The following is a 21,126-nucleotide window of genomic DNA, read 5'->3' on the forward strand; positions in this document are numbered from 1 at the left end:
AAATCTTAAGATGAAGATCTTACTTTGAGAAAAATGACTCAAAATTTTCACTGCAGGGCTGGGGATATGGCCTAGTGGCAAGAGTGCTCGCCTCCTACACATGAAGCTCTCGGTTCGATTCCCCAGCACCACATATGTGGAAAATGGCCAGAAGGGGCGCTGTGGCTCAGGTGGCAGAGTGCTAGCCTTGAGCGGGAAGAAGCCAGGGACAGTGCTCAGGCCCTCAGTCCAAGGCCCAGGACTGGCCAAAAAAAAAAAAAAAAAAAAATTTCACTGCAGTATTTTTAAGTTTGGGCCTGTTAAAGTACTGTTGAAAAAAAAAGAGGACAAAACTGTGAATTAATGACACAAGTTACACATTTATTTCCTACCTCAACGTCAGTCATTAGGCTGAAATATTTAGATAGCAGTCTTAGCAAGTACCTACAAAAACAATACTGTTAAAAAATTTGTACTTAGTAGCCAATATGAGATATGCCAGTGAAATTCTCAAAACCTGTAATTAACAGTACAGGAGTTGCTAGCAAGTGAACTTCCCTGAGGTAAGAGACCCTGTGCCAGATACACTGTTCATTTCAAAGGAAGCCAATAAAAAATAAGGGTTATAAAGACCTGTGGTTGGGAATCACAGATACATTACATATTGACAATGTAACTGTCAGCAGTTAGGTCTGATTCTAAGAGCCTAAGTAAAATCCTATGGAAAGACCTAAACCAAATTTGACTCAGTAACAGTTGCTGGGACCCTGGGTCCTTTTTCCCACCTGAGGTTGGCCTGAGCTATCTATCCACCTACCTCCTCTATAGCTGCGATCGCACACGTGTTCTAAAAGCCCCTGGCTTGCTTTTTGATAGAGGGTCTCGCTGCCTTCTGTCTGCACTGATCTCTAACTTCATTCTTCCCATCTCGGCCTCCTATGTAGCTCTCAGGCCTCTAATTCTACCATTTTCCAATAAAATAATCTGAAAGTTTGGTGCAGGGGTAATGAACCATAGGTTTGCTCTTTAGTTCCTGAGTACCCATTCCCTTGGCATTACAGTCTAAATCATAATATTTGGCAATGTCTTGTTTCCTTCAATTTTTAACTGTCTCTCATTCTATCAGTATTCTAGACATATCACCTCTAACTACTTGGAGTTGGGGCCATCAACTCAAACTTGGTATGATTTTTCACTACAGAACAGATTATGAAAAAAATATTTAAAACATTGTTTCCATGTTATAGTTAGGAGTAAAAAAAATACTGTAATTGAGATCTCTAAGCTTAAACTCAAAGATGCAGTAGGTCACAAATGATAGTACTAAAAAATAATCATTCTCTAGTCATATAACTAAATTTAAGGGCATTTAAGAACTCAAACCCGGTCTTAAAACTTTTGTGAGGCCCACACCTACAATGCCAACTACTCAAGGGAGGAAAGGTTGATATTTAAGGCAAAAACAACAAAAAGAAAATTATTAAGGACCCAATGTCAACAAAAAAGCTGGGCAAGATGGTACATGCCCAGAAATCCAGATAGGCAGAGAGATATGACTGTGGTCCAAGCCTGGACAAAAAAAATAAGTGAGATCCTGAGACTTTGAGTTCAACCCCAGTCTATCAAAAAAGAAAAGAGAGAAAAAGCCTTTGTAAAGATACCTGACCCAGTTACTAGAAACTGCTACTTTGTTAATATTCCACTCAAATTTTCAGCTAATTTAAAATAATTTCAAGAAATCTGACCACTTCTCAGAATCAAGCCTTTTATTCTTTATCAAGGGAGAACTCAAACTGTTAATGTACTGTTCATATGCAGCCAGCTTCTAAAGAGCATGCTGTTGCTACAGAAAATAATATTGTCAGAAATGAAGCCCATCTTCTAATGTTCATATCTGCATTATAATTTATACTAAAATATTTAATAGGGAGATACATTTTCTTTCTGATATTTTTCATTTAATGTTTTAAGATCCTATTTGTCAGTTATTAACATACCAAGCCACAGGTGCACAAAATAATCTGTTAAAGAAAGGTGATCATATAATTTACTTGGAAGCAATGTATAATTTGCTATTGAACAGCTTTCCTATACTTAAAAAAAGGGGGAAAATGTTTTAGTGGCTAAAAAAGCCAAAAATAAAGTGGTAAATGATTTTTGTAATTTTTGGTTGAATAAAGAAGCTAGAATACTAGGTGTTAAATATTACTTGGTAGTGCTCTTTATGCAAAACTAGAGCATAATATAAAAGTTCTAAATTTTCTTGCTATTATTTTGATATAAAGATGCTTGAAAGTAAATTTAGAAGATAAAATACTGCAAAAATGTGGCAATATGATAAAAACTAATACATATATCTTGCTCAGATAAAATTATAAAATGACTGGATTCTCCACTTTATTTTAAAAATGGAGTAACTTAATAAGTGGATTTAGTTCAAGATACTTTCAAAAAAGAAAACCTTCCTTATCTGAAAAAAACAAATTAAAAGTACTGTTTACATCCCTTATGAACAGGTAGATTTTTAAATGCCTAATAATATACTGATGCACAGTTTCCTAGAGCCGCAAACAGTTCTGCATTTGTTACATGTACAAGCAGAGACAGCTAGGCTTTGAAATGCTCTAAAGTAACAGAATGTATTAACACACATTTTTCTCTCGAGAATCCATTCAAATTCAACTTAATTTCAGTAAGCAGAGGCAGATGGACTGAAATGTACATTTTAGAATACAGGTTTGCAGAACAGCATAAAATAGTGCAGTATCAATCTCAGGAAAAACACTCTTCTTTAAGCAATAAGCATGACAGCTGCGTCTCAAAGACACTGTCACTAAAGATTTAATAGATACACTATTTAAACAAAGGCTCAGGGTACGCTGCAGTAAAATTTGCATCTAAACCCAAGTAAAACCAACAAATAAAGAAAATCGTATGGACTCTAAGACAAAAAGGAATAATTTTTGGTTCAAAAGGGCTTAAAGACACTTAGCATATACAGGCTTAAATATCATTGATCAAAGTTCCAAAACAATGTAACACATTTTATAAAGATAAATTCTTATTTATATATCCTCCATGAATCTGACATACTCTGAAAATTAGAAATTAACTACGGCTATAATTGTTTTTAATTTTTCTACCACAATTTGCAATCAACTTTTCTGCAAACAAAACAAAACAAACCAAAAAAAAAAAAAAAAAAGCCAAATTAGGTGGTACTTGACCAGGCCAGGATTAAAATAATGGTAACATAGTATCAACAGAGTACACAATTGGCTATGTTGGCTCAGACAGCAACTAACTGAATCACATTGACTTTATCATTCTAGAATAGATATTTTTCCCCAACTTTGCTCAATTTGGCATAATGTTATATCATTACACTATTCTCCAAGTATTTACCAAGAATAGCTATCTCTATGAATATGTTCATGTGCACAGAAATGTCAGAATACTACTGTCTAATAATCATTTTATGACTTTTAAGATACAATTTAGATCAGATAAACTTCAAATTTACATAAATCTTTTGACACTCTACTAAATACCAAGGATGGCTATCTGAATGACATCAACATTAGCAAAATCTGTTTTTCTTCCCAATCGGGTCTTTTCAGAAATCAAATGTATTAGCAAGAGAATTTTCAATGTTTAAAACATTAAGACTTTCATGGAATTAAAATTACAAAGAACTTCCAATGAACCACATATATGGAAGAAACATACTTCAACAGATCTAATAACTAGTTTACAAGAATTCAGAGCCAGCCTGGGCAGCAGTACATTAAAAGCTATTGCCAATCACACACTTGCTATCATGCACTGAATAACAAGATATAATCTTTGAGTTACATACATACAAGATTTTTAATGACTAATCAAGGTATGTGGCCCAGCCAACAAATATTACATATTCACAATGAACATCCTGCCTTCATTAGCCTCTAACTAAGTCAAGAGTGATCCATTGGCTCAGTCATCTCGGCGTCTTGACTATCCATCTCTTCGGGCTCTTCCACAGAATTTTCCGTTTGTGCTTTTGACCTTGTGGCAAATGCTGCTCCCATTGCATCTCCCACACAGCTATCAGTTATTTCTGTATTCAATTTTTCAGTGCCACCAGTTAAAGAAAAAGATTCAGACAAGCCAGTCTGAAGATTTCCAGACCGCGCAGAAGAACTTACAATTTCTACTTTTCTTTGAGGAAGTTCAGATGTTGACTGCTCTGTATTCTGATCCCGCATGTGCTTGTCCATTGAAGCCTGAATAGAAGAAACCATTTCCTGCAATTTTTTTCTCTGGGCCTCAATCACATCAGGATCAAGCTGCCTGTCTCTCATTGTTACTACTCCAGGAGCTATTCGAATAAGCTCATTGTTACCTGGAGCAACTGGGAATACCGGAAGCTCTGTTTTAGTGGAACTATTACTGAAGTCTGTCCCTGTAGTATACTTTCTCACAATTGGAGTTTCCCTACCTCTTGGATCAAGGTGTGGGTTACTAGATGCAGTTCCTAGAGAATGCCCCTTTCCCTGAAAGGCTGTTACATTATGAAGTTGCTCAGATTTCTTTTTCACTACTCCACCACTACCTAGTTTTAACAGCCCATGTGAAGGACTTGATTCCCTGCTTCTTGTAGTAGCCTCTGCTCGAACCTGACTTAAAGCCTCTTTAACTAAATCTTCAACATCAGGACCAATGGGGAAATGTCCCGCAGTATCCACACACAGCTCCAGTCTGTCTTCAGAAGCATTATACACAAAGGTTTTGCCAGGTAGATGTGGAAAAGTACAGTGCTTGCCATCGGCCATCCCTAAAGAAAAGGAAAGAAAATGTTCACATATTAAATCCTCTGTACAGCAATAGCAAGGGTGTAGTGAAGACAATTATAGTTCAAACAGTGAATTTTCAAGAGCAATGAGCTGGTAACAGCTTCTGAAACAAGATTTATCAGAAAGCAATTCATTCTACTACAAGAATGAGCATTACCATAGACTTTATGTTCCCCAGGGAACTTTAAAAATGAGCATTATTCTATTAGGAAAGAAAACATATTTCTATTAATTCAAATCATAACTTCCAATAAATACGGCTTTCAACTGCAGGTAAAGTATCAGTTTATAAAACTCCAAGCAGAATTTTCCTTTGACACACTTTTGGCAGAAACTGACAAAAAATAAATAAATATGCAAAATTTGCCCAAAGTTTGGTCCTTAGTACCACAAACAAACAAATAAATGTCACACAATCAGTTTACTATCTCTAGAATTAGTTTACTGTCTCTAAATTGCCTACTTCAGAATTCTAAAAACCACTGCTCCAGAATCAAAAGTAGCAAAGAGGAGAATTTTGTAAGGCCAGGAAGTGTTTAAATATCCATTTTATTAGAACAGACCACGAGGATTTTAAAATGAAAATGATAACAAGTCAGGTAAGAATAGTGATGGGTTATATACCTCAGATCTTTTGATTCTCTGAGGACTAATAAGTGTACGCAAAGTATGTGCCACAGAGACTAATACCAGTCAGCGAATCAGTACTAGATTGTGAGGGCTTTGTAACTGTTTCCAGGCTGCTGCTGGGACTGGCTTTGGTTATCTTGGGGAGAAGTCACAGTCTCATATTCATTACAGCATTATTTACGGAGAAACACTGGAAATCCACTTACACCAGATTAACCAACTATGGCCTACTTGATGCAAGTAAGCTATGGTGCCTCACATGATCAGTTAAATATGAATAAAATAGTAAGTGCTGTATTAATTCAGACAGAAATAATGCACAAACTTAGAAATGCTCTGTGGGCCTTTAGGTTATGCTTTGTGAAGGTTATTAAGAACGGTTCCCTCCTCCCTCACCCCAGAAAGCTGTACAGTAGATCTGATGTGTCTCTTTAGGAGTACTTCAAATAACGAGAAGAGGAACTCAGCTGGAAGTGAATATATTACTTAAGATTTATAAAACATAAAGTTCTCTGAATTTATGATTCATTCAAATTTCTCTATCACAGGTTATATGTAGTAATAGTATATGCTTCTGATCCCAGCTACACAGAGGGTATAATACATTGGGAGGATCTACATTCTAGGTCAGCCCAGAGAAAAAGCTAACAATACCTTATCACAAAAACTAGCCAAGAGTATGGTGGTGTGTGCTTATCATTCCACTACACAGGAAGTATAACTGGGAGGATTTTGGTCCAAGGCTGGCATTGGACAAAAAGTATGAAAATAAATAATCTGAAAATCAACTAAAGCAAAAAGGGCCAAGCCAGGCACCAGAAGCTCACACCTATAATCCAACCACTCAGAAAGCTAACATCTGAGGTGCTCAGTTGGAAGCCAGCCCCATAATGTAAGTCTATGAGATTCTTATCTCAGAGAAAAACAAAAGTGGCGCTGTGGCTCAAGTGGTAGAACACTAGCCTTGAGCACAAACAAGCTCAGGGACAGGGCTCAGGCCCTGAGTTCAAACCCCAGGGCCAACAAAATAAAGGGGGGGGGGGGATGGGCAGAGGCATGGCTCCAGTTGTAGAGCACTTATCTAATAAGCCCCTAAGTATCACCTCAATTATGTATCACATATCAACAATTCCTTTACTCAGTTACATTAAAAAATGTACACTATTATTTATAACCACATTTTTTCCTTATATCAAAAATCTGGAAATCACCAAAAAGTCGACTAGCAAAGCAATGGGTAAACTGTGTTTAAAAAAAACAATAGAATAAATACTATGTAGTAGTGAAAATAAACCTAGTTGAATGAACCCATCAACACAGATAAATCTGAATACATATTGCACACAAAAAAGAAGCAAGTCATAGAATATATATATACAGTATAAGTCCATTTTTTACCAGATTCAAACACAACCAAAGCTAGGTACTACAGTCCAAAGAAACCTAAGCAAGTATTAAAACAATTTGCCATTCATTTCTGCATTTACCTCTGCAAAGAAATTTACTACATTAATTTTAAAACTTTTCCAAGTAGCTGTAATCCCAGCTACTTGGGAGGCTGAGGGAGGAGGATCACTTGAAATCACAAGATGAAGACCAGTCAAAAGAACACAGTAAAATACTGTCTCAAAAAGTATTTGTTTGTTTTTTTAGAGTCAAAATAACTTTATAGTTCAGTCACACAGTATATGCTCAGCACACACAGTTCTCTGGGATAAACCTTCAACAACACACACACAGAAACTGAACTTTAAAAAGAAATCCTACAAAGAACAACTGGAATTCTAATGATAGTGTTTATTAGGCTGTTAATTACTTTATGTGCATAGCTCATTTGACCCTCAAAACAACCCTGACATGATCACTTAATAATAATAAAAAAAAAACCTGAGGCTGAGAAGTCATACAGGAAACAATAGAATAAAAATTTGATTTCAGGTGTTTTGACTCTATAGCTCTAAACTACCTAAAACACTACATGTTTGAAAAAAAACTGGACTGAGATACAATTCACCCATCTAAAGTGTACAATTATGGAGGTTTTAGTATATTAAGGGTTCTTTAATCATCATTGCATTTTTAGAACATTTTCCCTAAAAGAAACCATGTATCTTTGCAGTGACTTCTCATTTTCTCCTGCTACCTATCTCATTCCTATCCCTAAGCAGCCCTCGATTTACTGTTTCTCTAGGCCTATCTATCCTGGACATCTCACTATATTTTATATACACACACACACACACACACACACACACATACACACACATATATACATTTAATTACATCCATGCTAGGGAGTAGGAGGTATTATCTCATTATTACTTGGGTTTTCATTTCCTTGATAAGTAAAGATAATTGGCATTGTTCATGTGCTTGTTGGTCATTTCTTTTCTTTGGAGAAATGTTTACTCAAATCCTTTATCATTTTTTAATTAAGCTATATCTCTTTTTTGTTTAGCTGTTGCAAGTTATTATTCTAGATATAAGCCCATTATCAGATATATAGTTTGCAAAAAATAATTCTTTCATTTTGTATATTGTCTTTTTGCTCTCTTGATAGTGTTCTTTGCAGCCCAAAAATCAGTTTTTCAATTACCAACTTTTTTGGTTGCTTTAGCTTCTGGTACTATAGTAGATTTTATCTAATTCAAGATAAAGAAATTTTATACCTATATATTCTTCCAAGAATCTCCTAGATTTTTAGCTCTTAGATTTAGGTCTCTTACATGTTTTGACTATAGGATTCATATAGAGGTCAAACTTCCTTCTTTTGCATGTGTGTATGTCCCGGAACCATCTACTGAAAAACTGATGTGTTATTATTAACGTATGTTTCTGGCCAGTCCTAGGGGCTGAGCTCAGGGCCCTCGAGCTCCCTGGGCTTGCTTGCTCATGGCCAGCAGCACTCTACCTCTTGAGCCACGCCCACAGCCTGGCTTTTTGCTGGTTAATTGGAAATGAAGTCTCGTAGAATTTTCTGCCTGGGCTGGCTTCGAACTGTGATCTTCCAAGTCTTGGCCTCCTGAGTAGCTAGGATTAAAGGCGTAAGCCCATGGCACTAGGATGAAAAAAAAAAATTCTTACCCCAGTGAATGGTCTCAGCACTACAGTTAACATTTTAAAAATAATTTCAAACTAGAAATATAAAAGCTATTTAGAAAATAACCAAAGCAACCACCATCACACCAACCTCTTATCTCTCCAACTTCTTCCCATTACAAGAAACAACTAAGGGAAATTATTTTCAGTTGCATGGAAGATTGATAGTTACACAAATTACTAAGATCCTCAAAACTGGTTCTAATAGCTAACATTTAAAAACCATTAACTGGCATCAACACATTTCACAAAGTACAATGAAAGAAAAAGATGAAAAGCTAAAAAAAAGGGATACAAAGAAAGGTGCCGACAGCGCATGCCTATAATCCTAGCTACTGAGAATCTGAGCCTGGGCAGATAAATCTAAGAGACTTTTATCTTCAAATAACCAACAAAAAGCTAGAACTGTAGAAATGGAGGCATGGGGGCTGGGGATATGGCCTAGCGGCAAGAGTGCCTGCCTCGGATACACGAGGCCCTAGGTTCGATTCCCCAGCACCATATATACAGAAAACAGCCAGAAGCGGCGCTGTGGCTCAAGTGGCAGAGTGCTAGCCTTGAGCGGGAAGAAGCCAGGGACAGTGCTCAGGCCCTGAGTCCAAGGCCCAGGACTGGCCAAAAAAAAAAGAAATGGAGGCATGGCTCAAGTGTTAGAGTGTCAGCCATGAGCTAAAAATCTGAGTGAGAACATGAGGCCTTGAGTGCTAGCCCCAATACCAGCACAGACACACACACACAAAGGAAAACCCCCAAGAAAGCAAAAGGAAGTAAAAAAAAAATTTTTTAAGGAATCAATGAAACGAATATAGAAAAGATAGAAAAAAATCCACGAATCCAAAAGTTGGTTCTTTGAAAAAAATCAAGAAACTGACAAACCATTAGCCACACTAGTCAGCAAAAGGGTGCGCGTGTGGCGCAAATAGCTAATATCGGAAATGAAAGAGCTTCAGATCTTACGGACATTAAAAAAGAACAACAGGGATATTATGAACAACTCTTTGCCAATACATGTGGTAACTTGGGTGAAATGAACAGATTTCTTGAAAGACAAAACTATCAAAGTTTACTCAAGAAGAGTTAACTTCAAGAACACTCTATCAAAGAAATCAAATTCACAAGCAAAAATTGTCCAGCAAAGACAACGCTAAGCACAGATGGTTTCATGGATGAACTCTGGCAATCAGTTATTTTAAAAGCTGGCAGAAATGGACACCAGTGGCCCATGCCTGCTAGCTATTCTAGAGGCTGAGTTCTGAGAATCACCATTTGAAGACAGCCCAGGCAGACAAATCTGAGAGACTCTTACGTCCAATTAACCAGCAAAAAGCTGTAAGTGGAAGATCATCAGCCTTAAGCAGAAAAGCTAAGGGGCAGTGCCAGGCCCTAAGTTCAAACCCCACTACTGACATGCACACACGTGCACACGCGCACACTAGCAGAAAACAAAAGAAAAGATGTTTCTCAACTCTAATATATGTAGTGAACACTATTCTTGGACTGAATAGTATTATACACCATTAAACACTGAACAAAAGATTAGCAAATTGAATTCATCGTGTCAAGTTGATTCAATATTCAAAGGTCAATCACTGAAATCTACCCTACCAGCAAACTGAGAATAACTACATAGTCATCTTGACAGATGTAGCATTCCCAATTTAAACTGTCAGCAAACCTAGGACCAAAGGGAATGTCCAATGAAAATCCTACAGGTTGAATACTTCCCTCCAAGCTCCAAGACAAGGACAAGGCAATAAAGGCCCCCTTTGTCACTTCTATTCATTCAACATTTACTTAGAGGTTCTGGCCATTTCAGTAAGGCAAAGATAAAAGAAATAAAAGGCATCTGCACTGAAAAGAATAAATAAAACTTCTTTTTGTTTGCCAGACACCTATATGGACAATTCCAAAGAATCTGATAAAATGTAGAACTAATATGAGTTTGGCAAGATAATGGGTAGGTAAAGATATTTAAAAACAATTTTATTTTATGTACTAGACTGAACAATAGGGAATCGAAATTTCTGAAACTTATGTTCTATAAAAGTATCCAAAAACGTATGAATATTGTAAAACAAAGTATTTACAAAAGATGTATGCTAAAAACTAAAAAAACTGATGCAATTATTAAACATTTACATAAATGGGGAAATACAACATTTTCATTAGTTGAAAGACTTGTTATTGTCAAAATACCAAATATCTCTGGCTTTTTCTTTTTCTACACATTCAGTGCAATTTTTTTTACAAAAAAAGTCAGTGGTGGGAATGTAGCTTAGCAGTAGACTGCTTGCCTAGCATGCATGAAGCCCTGCATGATGATTCCTCAACACCACATAAACAGAAAAAGCCAGAAGTGACGCTGTGGCACAAGTGGTAGAGTGCTAGTATTGAGGGGAAAAAAAAAAAAGCCAGGGACAATGCTCCCGAGTCCAAGCCTCAGGACTGGCCAAAAAACGAATAAATAACAACGAAAAACAGACTTTTATAGAAGTTGACAAGTTGGTGCTAGAATTTGTATACATAGATAAAGGAGCCAGACTATGTGAAATAAGGTGTTTTGAGTCCTGGGCTTGTAAACGCAGGGTCTAGGTGCTGTCCCTAAACCTCTTTTGCTCAAAGCAAGCACTCTACCACTTGAGCCACAGCACCACTTCTGGCTTTTTCTGAGCGGTTTATCAGAGAAAAGAGTCTCACCAACTTTCCTGCGAGGCTGGCTCCTCTCTATCCTCAGATCTCAGCCTCCTGCGTAGCTACGATTACAGGCTTGAGCCAGCAGTGCCCACCTTGCAAACTAAGATGCCCCTCCGTAGACGAATGGATCAGGAAAATGTGGTACATATACACAATGGAATTTTATGCCTCTATCAGAAAGAATGACATTGCCCCATTTGTAAGGAAATGGACGGACTTGGAAAAAATTATACTAAGTGAAGTGAGCCAGACCCAAAGAAACATGGACTCTATGGTCTCCCTTACTGGGAATAATTAGCACAGGTTTAGGCAAGTCACACCAGAGGTTTAGGCAAGTCACAGCAGAGGATCGCAAGAGCCCAATAGCTATACCCTTATGAACACATAAGATGATGCTAAGTGAAATGAACTCCATGTTATGGAAACCATTGTTATATCACACTTGTAACTACTTTCAACATCTCATGTTTATCTGTAGCTTCTACTATTGATGATGTTCTTGTATCACCTTCTTGTGATTGTATCTACACTATCTCTGTAATCTTATCTGAGTATATTGAAACCGTGTATACTGGTATCAGAAATAGGAAATTGAAAGGGAATACTAAATTGAGAGACACAGGGTAAAAAAAGAGAAACAACTACAAAAGCAATACTTGCAAAACTGTTTGGTGTAAGTGAACTGAACACCTCAGGGGGGGAAAGGGTAAGGGGGAGGAGGGAGGGGGGTATGAGGGACAAGGTAACAAACAGTACAAGAAATGTATCCAATGCCTAACGTATGAAACTGTAACCTATCTGTACATCAGTTTTATAATAAAAACTTAAAAAAAATAAATAAAAATAAATAAAAGAATAACCATGAATATTCTTACTGGGGGGGGGGGCACTTCAAGAATTACTACAATGTAGCGGAACTTACCTGTTGCTTTTGCTGAAAAGCACTAGTAGCCCATATAAGCCCACAAAAAGCAGGTGAAAGGTCTGGGGATATGGCCTAGTGGCAAGAGTGCTTGCCTTGTATATATGAGGCCCTGGGTTCGATTCCCCAGCACCACATATACAGAAAATGGCCAGAAGGGGCGCTGTGGCTCAAGTGGCAGAGTGCTAGCCTTGAGCTGGAAGAAGCCAGGGACTGGCTCAGGCCCTGAGTCCAAGGCCCAGGACTGGCAAAAAAAAAAAACAGCAGGTGAAAAAACCTTGGCATCCCAGCCTTAATTTTCTCTTTAGTTGCTCTAAGCCATTCTCTCTGAATGTATCCACTCTGTAAAATCATATTGGAATCCAGCAAGGACTGGATTTCAGGAAGACAGAATGGTGGGAAAAAGAACAACAGAATTCCTCCTTGGGACAGACCACCTGACAGGTAACAGTAACTTGGTTATCCTGAGCAAAACTGTTCCTGAAAAGACAACAGTGGCAATAACCTCCCCTAAATACCTCATAATGATTAACACCATGCCAAACTTTGACCAGACTGTTAATAATTATGCATCCCTCCCTTTGCCTACCTCCAGTTTTTGTCTATTTAAACTTCAAGATGGGTTTCAGTGCTTCCTTGCCTCTTCTCACAATCAATCTCTTTTGTCTGCCCATGAGCATGACTCAGATTTTTATGTAACACATGAATGGTTGGACCTCACATGTAGAACTTCAGGAATAAGGACTCGGAGCCTAAACATCCAACCTCAGAAAGATACAATAAGCAAGACTAGATACAGTAGCTCAAGTTTATAATCCCAGCTCTTCAGGAGAGGAGAGAGGGTTGAAGTTCAATACCAGCCCAGAAAAGTGTTAATAGGATCTCACCACGAGCTGGATATGATGACGCATGCCTATCATCCATGCTCCACCGGAAGCATAAACAGCAGTCCAAATAGGCCCAGGAAAAAATGTGAGACTCTAGCTCCAAAAGATAAAAACAAAAAAAGCTAGCAATCTTATTCAAGCGGTAGACTGCCTGCCTAGCAAGCTTGAGGCCCTGAGTTCAACCCTCTAAAATTGCCAAAAGAGAGAATAATGAAGATGTTTACTGGCAAAAGGAGAGGCACATACAATAACAACACAGTAAAGATACTCTATAATTAGATTTTCCCATATATGGTCAAAATGAAAATTTAAATATACCTTAGTGCATATGTTTTTTGTTGGGGGGGGGGTTGGTGCTGGTTTTGGGGATTGAACTCAGGGTCTAGTCACTGTTCCTGAGCATTTTTGCTCAAGGCTCTTAGTGCTCCAATTAATTGGAGATAAGAGTCTCACAGACTTTTCTGCCCCTGCTGGCTCTGAATCACATTCCTCAGATCTCAACCTCCTAAGTAGCTAGGATTATAGGAGTGAGCCAGCAGTGGCCAGCAGGAGGATATTTGTAATAATGACAATTTCTAATAATTTTGACAAGATGATATGGAGTGGACACAGAGTTTTAAATAAGCACAGAAGGTTGGGAATATGGCCTAGTGGTAGAGTGCTTGCCTTGTTCCTATACATGAAGCCCTGGGTTCAATTCCCCAGCAACACATATATAGAAAAGGCCAGAAGTGGCGCTGTGGCCCAAGTGGTAGAGAGCTAGCCTTGAGCAAAAAGAAGCCAGGGACAGTGCTCAGGCCGAGTCCAAGCCCCAGGACTGGCAAAAAAAAAAAAAGCACAGAAACAGTATCCAGACCTTTATTTAGTTCAAGCTCCAGAAGTAGAACACAAAAACCCTCAAAATAATAAAAAAAAAATTTAAAGCAATTTAAAAATGGGCAAAAAAGAAAGAGAGCAAGTAAGTACCTCAAAAGTTGGTCAACATCACTTTATTCGATAAATGCAAATTAATACCAAAGGGCTGAAGGTAGGGCTCATTGGTAGAGCCAGCCTAGCAAGCACAAGGCTCAGAGTTCTAAAACAAAACAACAAACAAATAAAAAAAAAAAACCATCCAGGCACTGGTGGCTCATGCCTGTAATCCTAGCGAGTCAGGAGGCCAAGATCTCAGGATCATAGTTCAAAGCCAGCCTGGGCAGAAAAGTCTATGAGACTCTTATCTCCAATTAAACAGCAAAAAGCCAGAAGTAGAGCTGTGCTTGTCAAGTGGTAGAATGAGCAAAAAAAAGTTCAAAGACAGTGCCCAGGCCCTGAGTTCAACCCAGTACTAGCATACATGCATACATGCATACATGCACACACACACACACACACACACACACACACACACACACACTCACACACCAACTGGGAGGCAGTACTATAAGAACCTGTTAGAATAGGGGTTTATTTAGAATAGTTTTTAAAACAGAAACTGGTACTACCAAGTGCTAACATGGATACAGAATAAATGAAATTATCACAGAAGTGCAAAACACTCCAAGTGGCTCAAGTGGGAGAGTGGTAGCCTCAAAAAAGCTAAAGAACAGTGCCTAAGCTTTTAATTAAAGTCCTAGTACTAAAAAAATAAAAAATAAAAAAAATAAAGTCCTAGTACTGGTGCGTGCACACACACACACACACACCACCACACCACCACCACCGCAACAACAAAACAGGATACACACATATGCTTCCTGCCTCTATAGCCAGAGACAGATTTTGCCAATAGGAACTGTCACTAGATCTTGGGCCACAGACACTTCAATAGTTGACCTTGGACCAGAACCGTGAGCCAAGATAAACCTCTTTCCTTCATCCTCCATAATTCAAAACAAAAGAGGAAAAGGCAAATTGTTTACTATAAAGTGCAATATGATAAATGTTTTAGGTTTTATGGAACATAAGGTCTCTTGTTACAGTGCAAGAGCAGCCACAGATAATATGAATATGGCTTTTCTTATAAAGCTTTACATACTCAAGGCAACAATTCTACAATAGCCTTTAGGCCATAGTGAGCCAACTCCTATGCTAGTAAAGCCTGACACAAACATGTCACTCTAAATAATTCCAGTTACATGATAAAACAAAAAAGTAAACATATGCAGGTCAAAAAAGAGATCCGTGCTTTTGTTATGGCATGGGGATGGTTGAAGGGAGGGCTGACCAAAGATTCACAGATGCATTCTACAGCTTACACTGACTACATGACGGGATATGTTTCTCAAAGTTAACATATTGTATACAAACTCATATAGAGGTTCAGTATATATAATTCACTAGTCTGAAATCCAGAATGCTCCAAAATCTGAAAGTCAGCACAGGATAGCATCACTGGTAGAAAAGTTCACACCGAAATTGCATCATAGCACAAAATTACTTAAAATTTCGTATAAAATTACCTTCACGCTATGTGTATAAGGTGTCTATAAAACATGTATGAATTCTAGATTTGAGTCCCAGCTCCAAGATATCTCACTATATGTATGAAAATATTCCAAAATCCAAAACACATCTTTCCCAAGCATTTCACATACTGAATTTCTACTTGTACATCTAAGTAGGCAAATTTAACTTTATGTAAATGATATCTCAATAACCCTATTTTTAGTTTTAGTATTTTTAAAGACATTTTTGGTCTAGTTTCAAATATAGCAAAATTAGAAAACATTTAGGGACAATTAAGTATCATGGAAATTTGAATACTGATTACCTGATAATATTTACAATATTATTAAGGAGCTGGGGATGTAGCTCAATGGTATAGTGCTTTCCCAACATGCACAAGGACGCAGATTTGAGCCTGGCACTATGAACATTAAACAGTAAGATGTTTTTTGTTTTCTTCAGTATTGGATATTTTCATGTAATTTGGATGTGAAGGGTACTGTGGCCTTTTGTTTATTATTTATTTAGGGCAGGGGACAGGGTCTCAGGAACCTGACTTGATGGTTATTTTATTTTTTTCAGTCCTGGGCTTGGACTCAGGGCCTGAGCACTGTCCCTGGCTTCTTTTTGCTGAAGGCTGCACTCTACCTCTTGAGCCACAACGCCACTTTTGGCTTTTTCCATATATTTGGTGCGGAGGAATCGAACACAGGGCTTCATGTATGTGAAGCAAGCACTCTACCACTAAGCCATATTCCCAGCCTTTGATGGTTATTTTTGAAGTCTCAAAGCCTTTCTGCCCAACTTGGCTTCAAACCACCATCCTCCAGACTTCAGTCTCCTGAGTAGCTAAGATTACAGGCATAAGCCATCAGTGCCTACTCTCATGATTTATTACAACAGGGGAAAAAAATTCCTTTACCTTTAGAGACAGATATTGTAGACTTATAGGTGATACCGTATTATATCTGAGATTTACATTTAAAAAGTCCAGTTGAAGTCAGATGCCAGTGGCTCACATCTGCAATCTCAGCTACTCAGGAGGTTGAGATATGAGAATCACGGTTCAAAGCCAGCCTAGGCAGGAAAGTGGGTGAAACTCTCCAATTAACTACCAAAAAGCCGGAAGTGGAGCTGTAGTTCAAGTAGTCCAGCACCAGCCTTGAGTAAAAACATCTCAGGAACAGCACCTAGGCATTGAGTTCAAGCCCCAGGACCAGCAAGAACACCATTCAGTTGAAAAAGGGGCAGAGATTCCAGCCAGGTATGTTAGCACACATCTGTAATCCTAGCACTCATAAGTCTGTGATAGTAAGATCAAGGCCAGCCAGGGCTGTCTAACAAGGACCTTGTCAGAAAACGAAGGGGAGAGGAAAGGAGGACATAAGAGAAAGGAAGGCAAAAGGGAAAGGAAAGAGGGAAGGGGAAGGGAAGAAAGCAAGGAATAGAAAAGATAATTTTAAAAAAAGAAAACAAAAAAATAAAGGAGAAAGGAAAGTAGACATTCACTGATAGTTGCTGAAGCTGAGTCATTGAGGGTTCCTTATGATAGTCTTGCTACTTTTATAGGTTTGTATACTTCTACAACAGCCAAGTTGGAGAAGTTTTATATGAAAAAAAAAAGCTTCTGAAGAAGAAATGAAAACTGCGAAGCAGAGACTCTGCACTTAATGAATATGGAGGCTGAGCAAACAGTGAGATAAGACAAAGGAAAAATTAGGGAGTCAAAAATCATGCATCTGAATCTTTGAGAAAATATTGAGGTCCAAACACATGCCCTGGTAACTTCTCTTAAGCTCCTGAAATTCCTAAGGTGCAGTTACAAACCTATATGCCAGTGTATATACCTTTACAAATAATAAACACACAATATCAAAGAGATTCAAGGTAAAATAAGCTGTTTCCCAAAACCTAGAAAACTGTAGTTATATTTTAATCACAGCTAAGCACAATAGCAAGAACAATTCTGTATTATCTGGTCTGAAATAACTGCTAGCATTATAACCATTATTTAGTTATTAAGAGCTATACACATAATTTATTTAAGTCAAGCACTAGTAAACCACAGCTGTAATCCTAGTGGTTCAAGTCCAATCCAAGGAAAAAAGTTCTAAGACTCGATCTCAATCCACAGCTAGGACCAGTGTGGTGTGTGCCTCCTCTTAGCTCAGCTATGCAGGAGAGTAAAACAGAGAGAGCTCATGATCATGTTGTAGGCTAGCAGGGCAAAAAATTCAAGAGATTCATCTCAACAGAAACAGCTAGGCATGTTGGTGGTCACCAATCATCCCAGCTATGCAGGGAAGCATAAATAGGAGGATCAAGTCAAGGTCAGACTAGGCAAAAAAAAAAAGAAATCCTATTCCAAATAACTAGCACAAAAAAGGATGATGTCATGACTTAAGCAATAAAGTGCCTGCCTACTAAGGATGAAGCTGTGAGCACACACACAAGTTATATATACAGTCATTCCTCCCTACATCGTGGTTCACTTATTGAAACTTAACTGTATCGCAGGTTTATTAAAAAAAAAAAAAGTAAATAGTGATCCCTTACCTACTGCAGTTACATTCCAGAGATGCCTGCAACAGGTGAAAACCCACAGAGTAGCAGTAAGTGAACCACAATATAGCAAGGGATGAGTATATATAAACACTACTACTTTCGCAGATTTTCACCTATCACGGGGGTCCCTAGAACACAACTCCCACAATAGGTGAGCAATCACTGTAATTTAAACTATGCCTAGAGTCTAGGAGCAAAAGAGTGATTGCAAATTTTTAGTAATAATAAAGCAGACAACACAGCTGACCATGTCAAGATAATCTATTGTAACTAAAGCAGATTTAAGAAGAATATTTACTGAAACAACTCATTTTTAACACTTTTGTTTAAAAATGTACCATAATACAAAGTATGTACTATTTCATATACATGATGATATACTATATATACATGATAAGATATATATGTCTGTGTGTACATGTACATTTATTTATGTGCAAAAAAGCACAAGGATCTTACTATATTGCTTATGACTAGCTATAAACTCTTAGACTCAAGTGATCCTCCTGCTAATTTAACCTCCCAAACACCTGTGACTAGTAGGCATGTACTATAATCCTGGCTAATTTTTTTTTTGGCGGGAGGGGGGGAGGAGTTGGTCCTGGGGCTTGAACTTATTAGGGCCTGGGCAGTGTCCCTGAGCTCCCTTTTGCTCAAGGCTAGTGCTCTACCACTAGAGCCACAGCACCACTTCTGGCTTTATCCGAATAGATTTTACTGGCGATAAGAGTCTCACGGACTTTCCAGCCCAAGCTGGCTTTCAACAGTGATCCTCAGATCTCAGCCTCCTGAGGAGCAAGGATTACACGTGTGAGCCACTGGTGCCCAGGCCCAGTTAAGACTTTTTAATAGAATACGATTTGAACTTTCTTAATCCTCTAACAGCTTGAATGGAGATATTATTTGAGAACAAAATCAGAAATTAACTGTACCCATGGTTTTCTTCATAATATTGTAGAATACACCACCCTGCTGAAACATGTGAGGAAGTCCTTTTGCATAAGACCATACATCTTCTCCTGTAAGACAAAAACAGAACAGAGTAAGTAATAACCAAGAATGCTACCGAGGGGTGCTTAGACATAAATTAGAATAGAGATTGTGATATAGAGCTCCAAAATGAGTGAAGTAGTCAGGTGTAACATAGATGATACACAGCAGTAGGTCCGTGGCACACTAGAAAATCCATGGACAATTTCAAGCTGCCAAGAGCTGTCACATAAGAATTTAGCCCCAGTCTTTCAATGCTATGTAGCTTTTCAGAAGAGGATAGGAAGCTACCTCGTGTGTGTCTGTGTGTGTGTATGCATGTATGTGTGCGCACCAGCCAGCCCGGCAGTACTGGGACTTGACAATGTGTCTTACAGACTTTCCTGCTCAGGCTGATTTGAACTGCAATCCTCAGATCTTGGCCTCCTGAGTAGCTAGGATTAGAGACATTAGCCACCAGCACCAGGCAGCAAGCCATATTTTTAATAATGAATTTTCCCAAATTTTAAATGTAGGAGCTGATTTTAAAATGTCACTAAAATTGCATGCATAAATAATGAGTACAATAGACAAAACATACTTTAAGACTAAATTCACTCAAAGGAAACTAGTTCGTAATTTCTGGAACTAGACCATGGTCCAAAACCAGTCTGGGCAGTCTTTATTTCCAATTAACTACCAAAAAAGCCCTAAGTGAGCTGTGGCTCCAGTGGTAGATTACTAGCTTCAAGCACAAAAGTTCATGGACAGTGCTCATGCCCTGGGTTCAAGTCCCAAGACAGGCACACACCCACACACACGCGCGCGCACACACACACACACACACACACATATAAGGCCAGAAAACATCCACAAACAAACTTATTGCACATAAAAAATACTTCATTCCATTTCAGTAAAAAGTTTCAATATAATACTGAAAACAATGTGAACTACAATGAGATTGTAGTTCAGTGGCAGAGCAAATACTTATCACGGGCTCTGAGTTCAATCCCTAGCACTCCCCCTCAAAAAAGTTGCGAATGATAAAACATTCCAGAAGATACAAAAGAATGAAAAGAACCTAAATTTTTTTTTTTTTTGCCAGTCCTATGGCTTGAACTCAGGGCCTGAGCACTGTCCCTGAGTTTCTTTTGCTCAAGGCTAGCACTCTACCACTTGAGCCACAGCGCCACTTCTGGCCTTTTCTGTTTATTTGGTACTGAGAAATCAAGCCCGGCGCTTCATTCAAGATAGGCAAGCACTTTACCACTAACTAAGCCACATTTCCAGCCCTAAAACAGACAAAATTTTAAATTCTTGGTATGCAAACTTCAGTTTACCAGAATTTACTAATGATGCCATTAGCAGACTCACTAGTTTAAACACATAGAAATGTTTAATTTTAAATGCTGAATATTAATAAGAGCTCCCAAATACAGAAATATTAGTAACTCCTGGGAGGAACTCTGATTTCTAAACTTGTTAAAAATCATTTGGATAAATTATTTTATGGTGATAACTTTCTACCATATTATTATTCTAGTGTACTTAATATTTTCTAAAATACTCTAGACCATCATTTACTTGGGAAACATATAATACATACAATGGCACTTAAATATGCTTGGTAAGATTCTAAACTGGTGACAAAATAATAAACTCTCAAAAATGACCAGATGAACATTAATAACAAGAAAGACATAAAAATTGCTTAGTACTTATTATAACTGGCTATTTCTTATTTAAACATGACCTCTTGGCTCTAGGGGCAATGCTTCTCAACTTTATTTGTAGTATTTTCCCATAAAGAGCCTTTTCAACATTTTCTTCATTAGTCCCAACCCTCATGACATCTGAATACCACAAATATAATGTACTGTGGTTCTACTGCTTTACTGACTTAAGGGAAGAATAAATACCATGTAGGCCTCTGTTATCTGAGAAAGCCCTTTATATACAAGTTCATTCACCACAACTAGGTTCTACTGACAAGCAAACAAGCTCAGACTGCTTAAATAACTCTTGAACATATAGCTAATGAATTAGCAGAAATAGGATTTGAGTTTTTCATATCATTCCAAAGGTTATATATACTTTCCAATGATATTAAACTCCC

General features: G+C 37.9%; 1 protein-coding gene across 1 annotated transcript in view; it reads right to left on the reverse strand.

Moving 5' to 3' along the window:
* Window positions 1–1,732: 1,732 nt before the first annotated feature.
* Window positions 1,733–21,126, reverse strand: part of Vcpip1 (valosin containing protein interacting protein 1) — a 33,187-nt gene continuing 13,793 nt past the window's right edge. Inside the window, exons 2-3 of the mRNA XM_048359317.1 lie at window positions 18,971–19,057; window positions 1,733–4,795 (exon numbers count right to left, since the gene is read on the reverse strand). Coding sequence (XP_048215274.1) covers window positions 3,936–4,795; window positions 18,971–19,057 — 947 coding nt within the window. The 3' untranslated portion in view covers window positions 1,733–3,935. The remainder of the gene's footprint in view (window positions 4,796–18,970; window positions 19,058–21,126) is intronic.

This window comes from Perognathus longimembris, chromosome 12 (assembly GCF_023159225.1).
Source record: "Perognathus longimembris pacificus isolate PPM17 chromosome 12, ASM2315922v1, whole genome shotgun sequence".
Taxonomy (NCBI): Eukaryota; Metazoa; Chordata; class Mammalia; order Rodentia; family Heteromyidae; genus Perognathus; species Perognathus longimembris.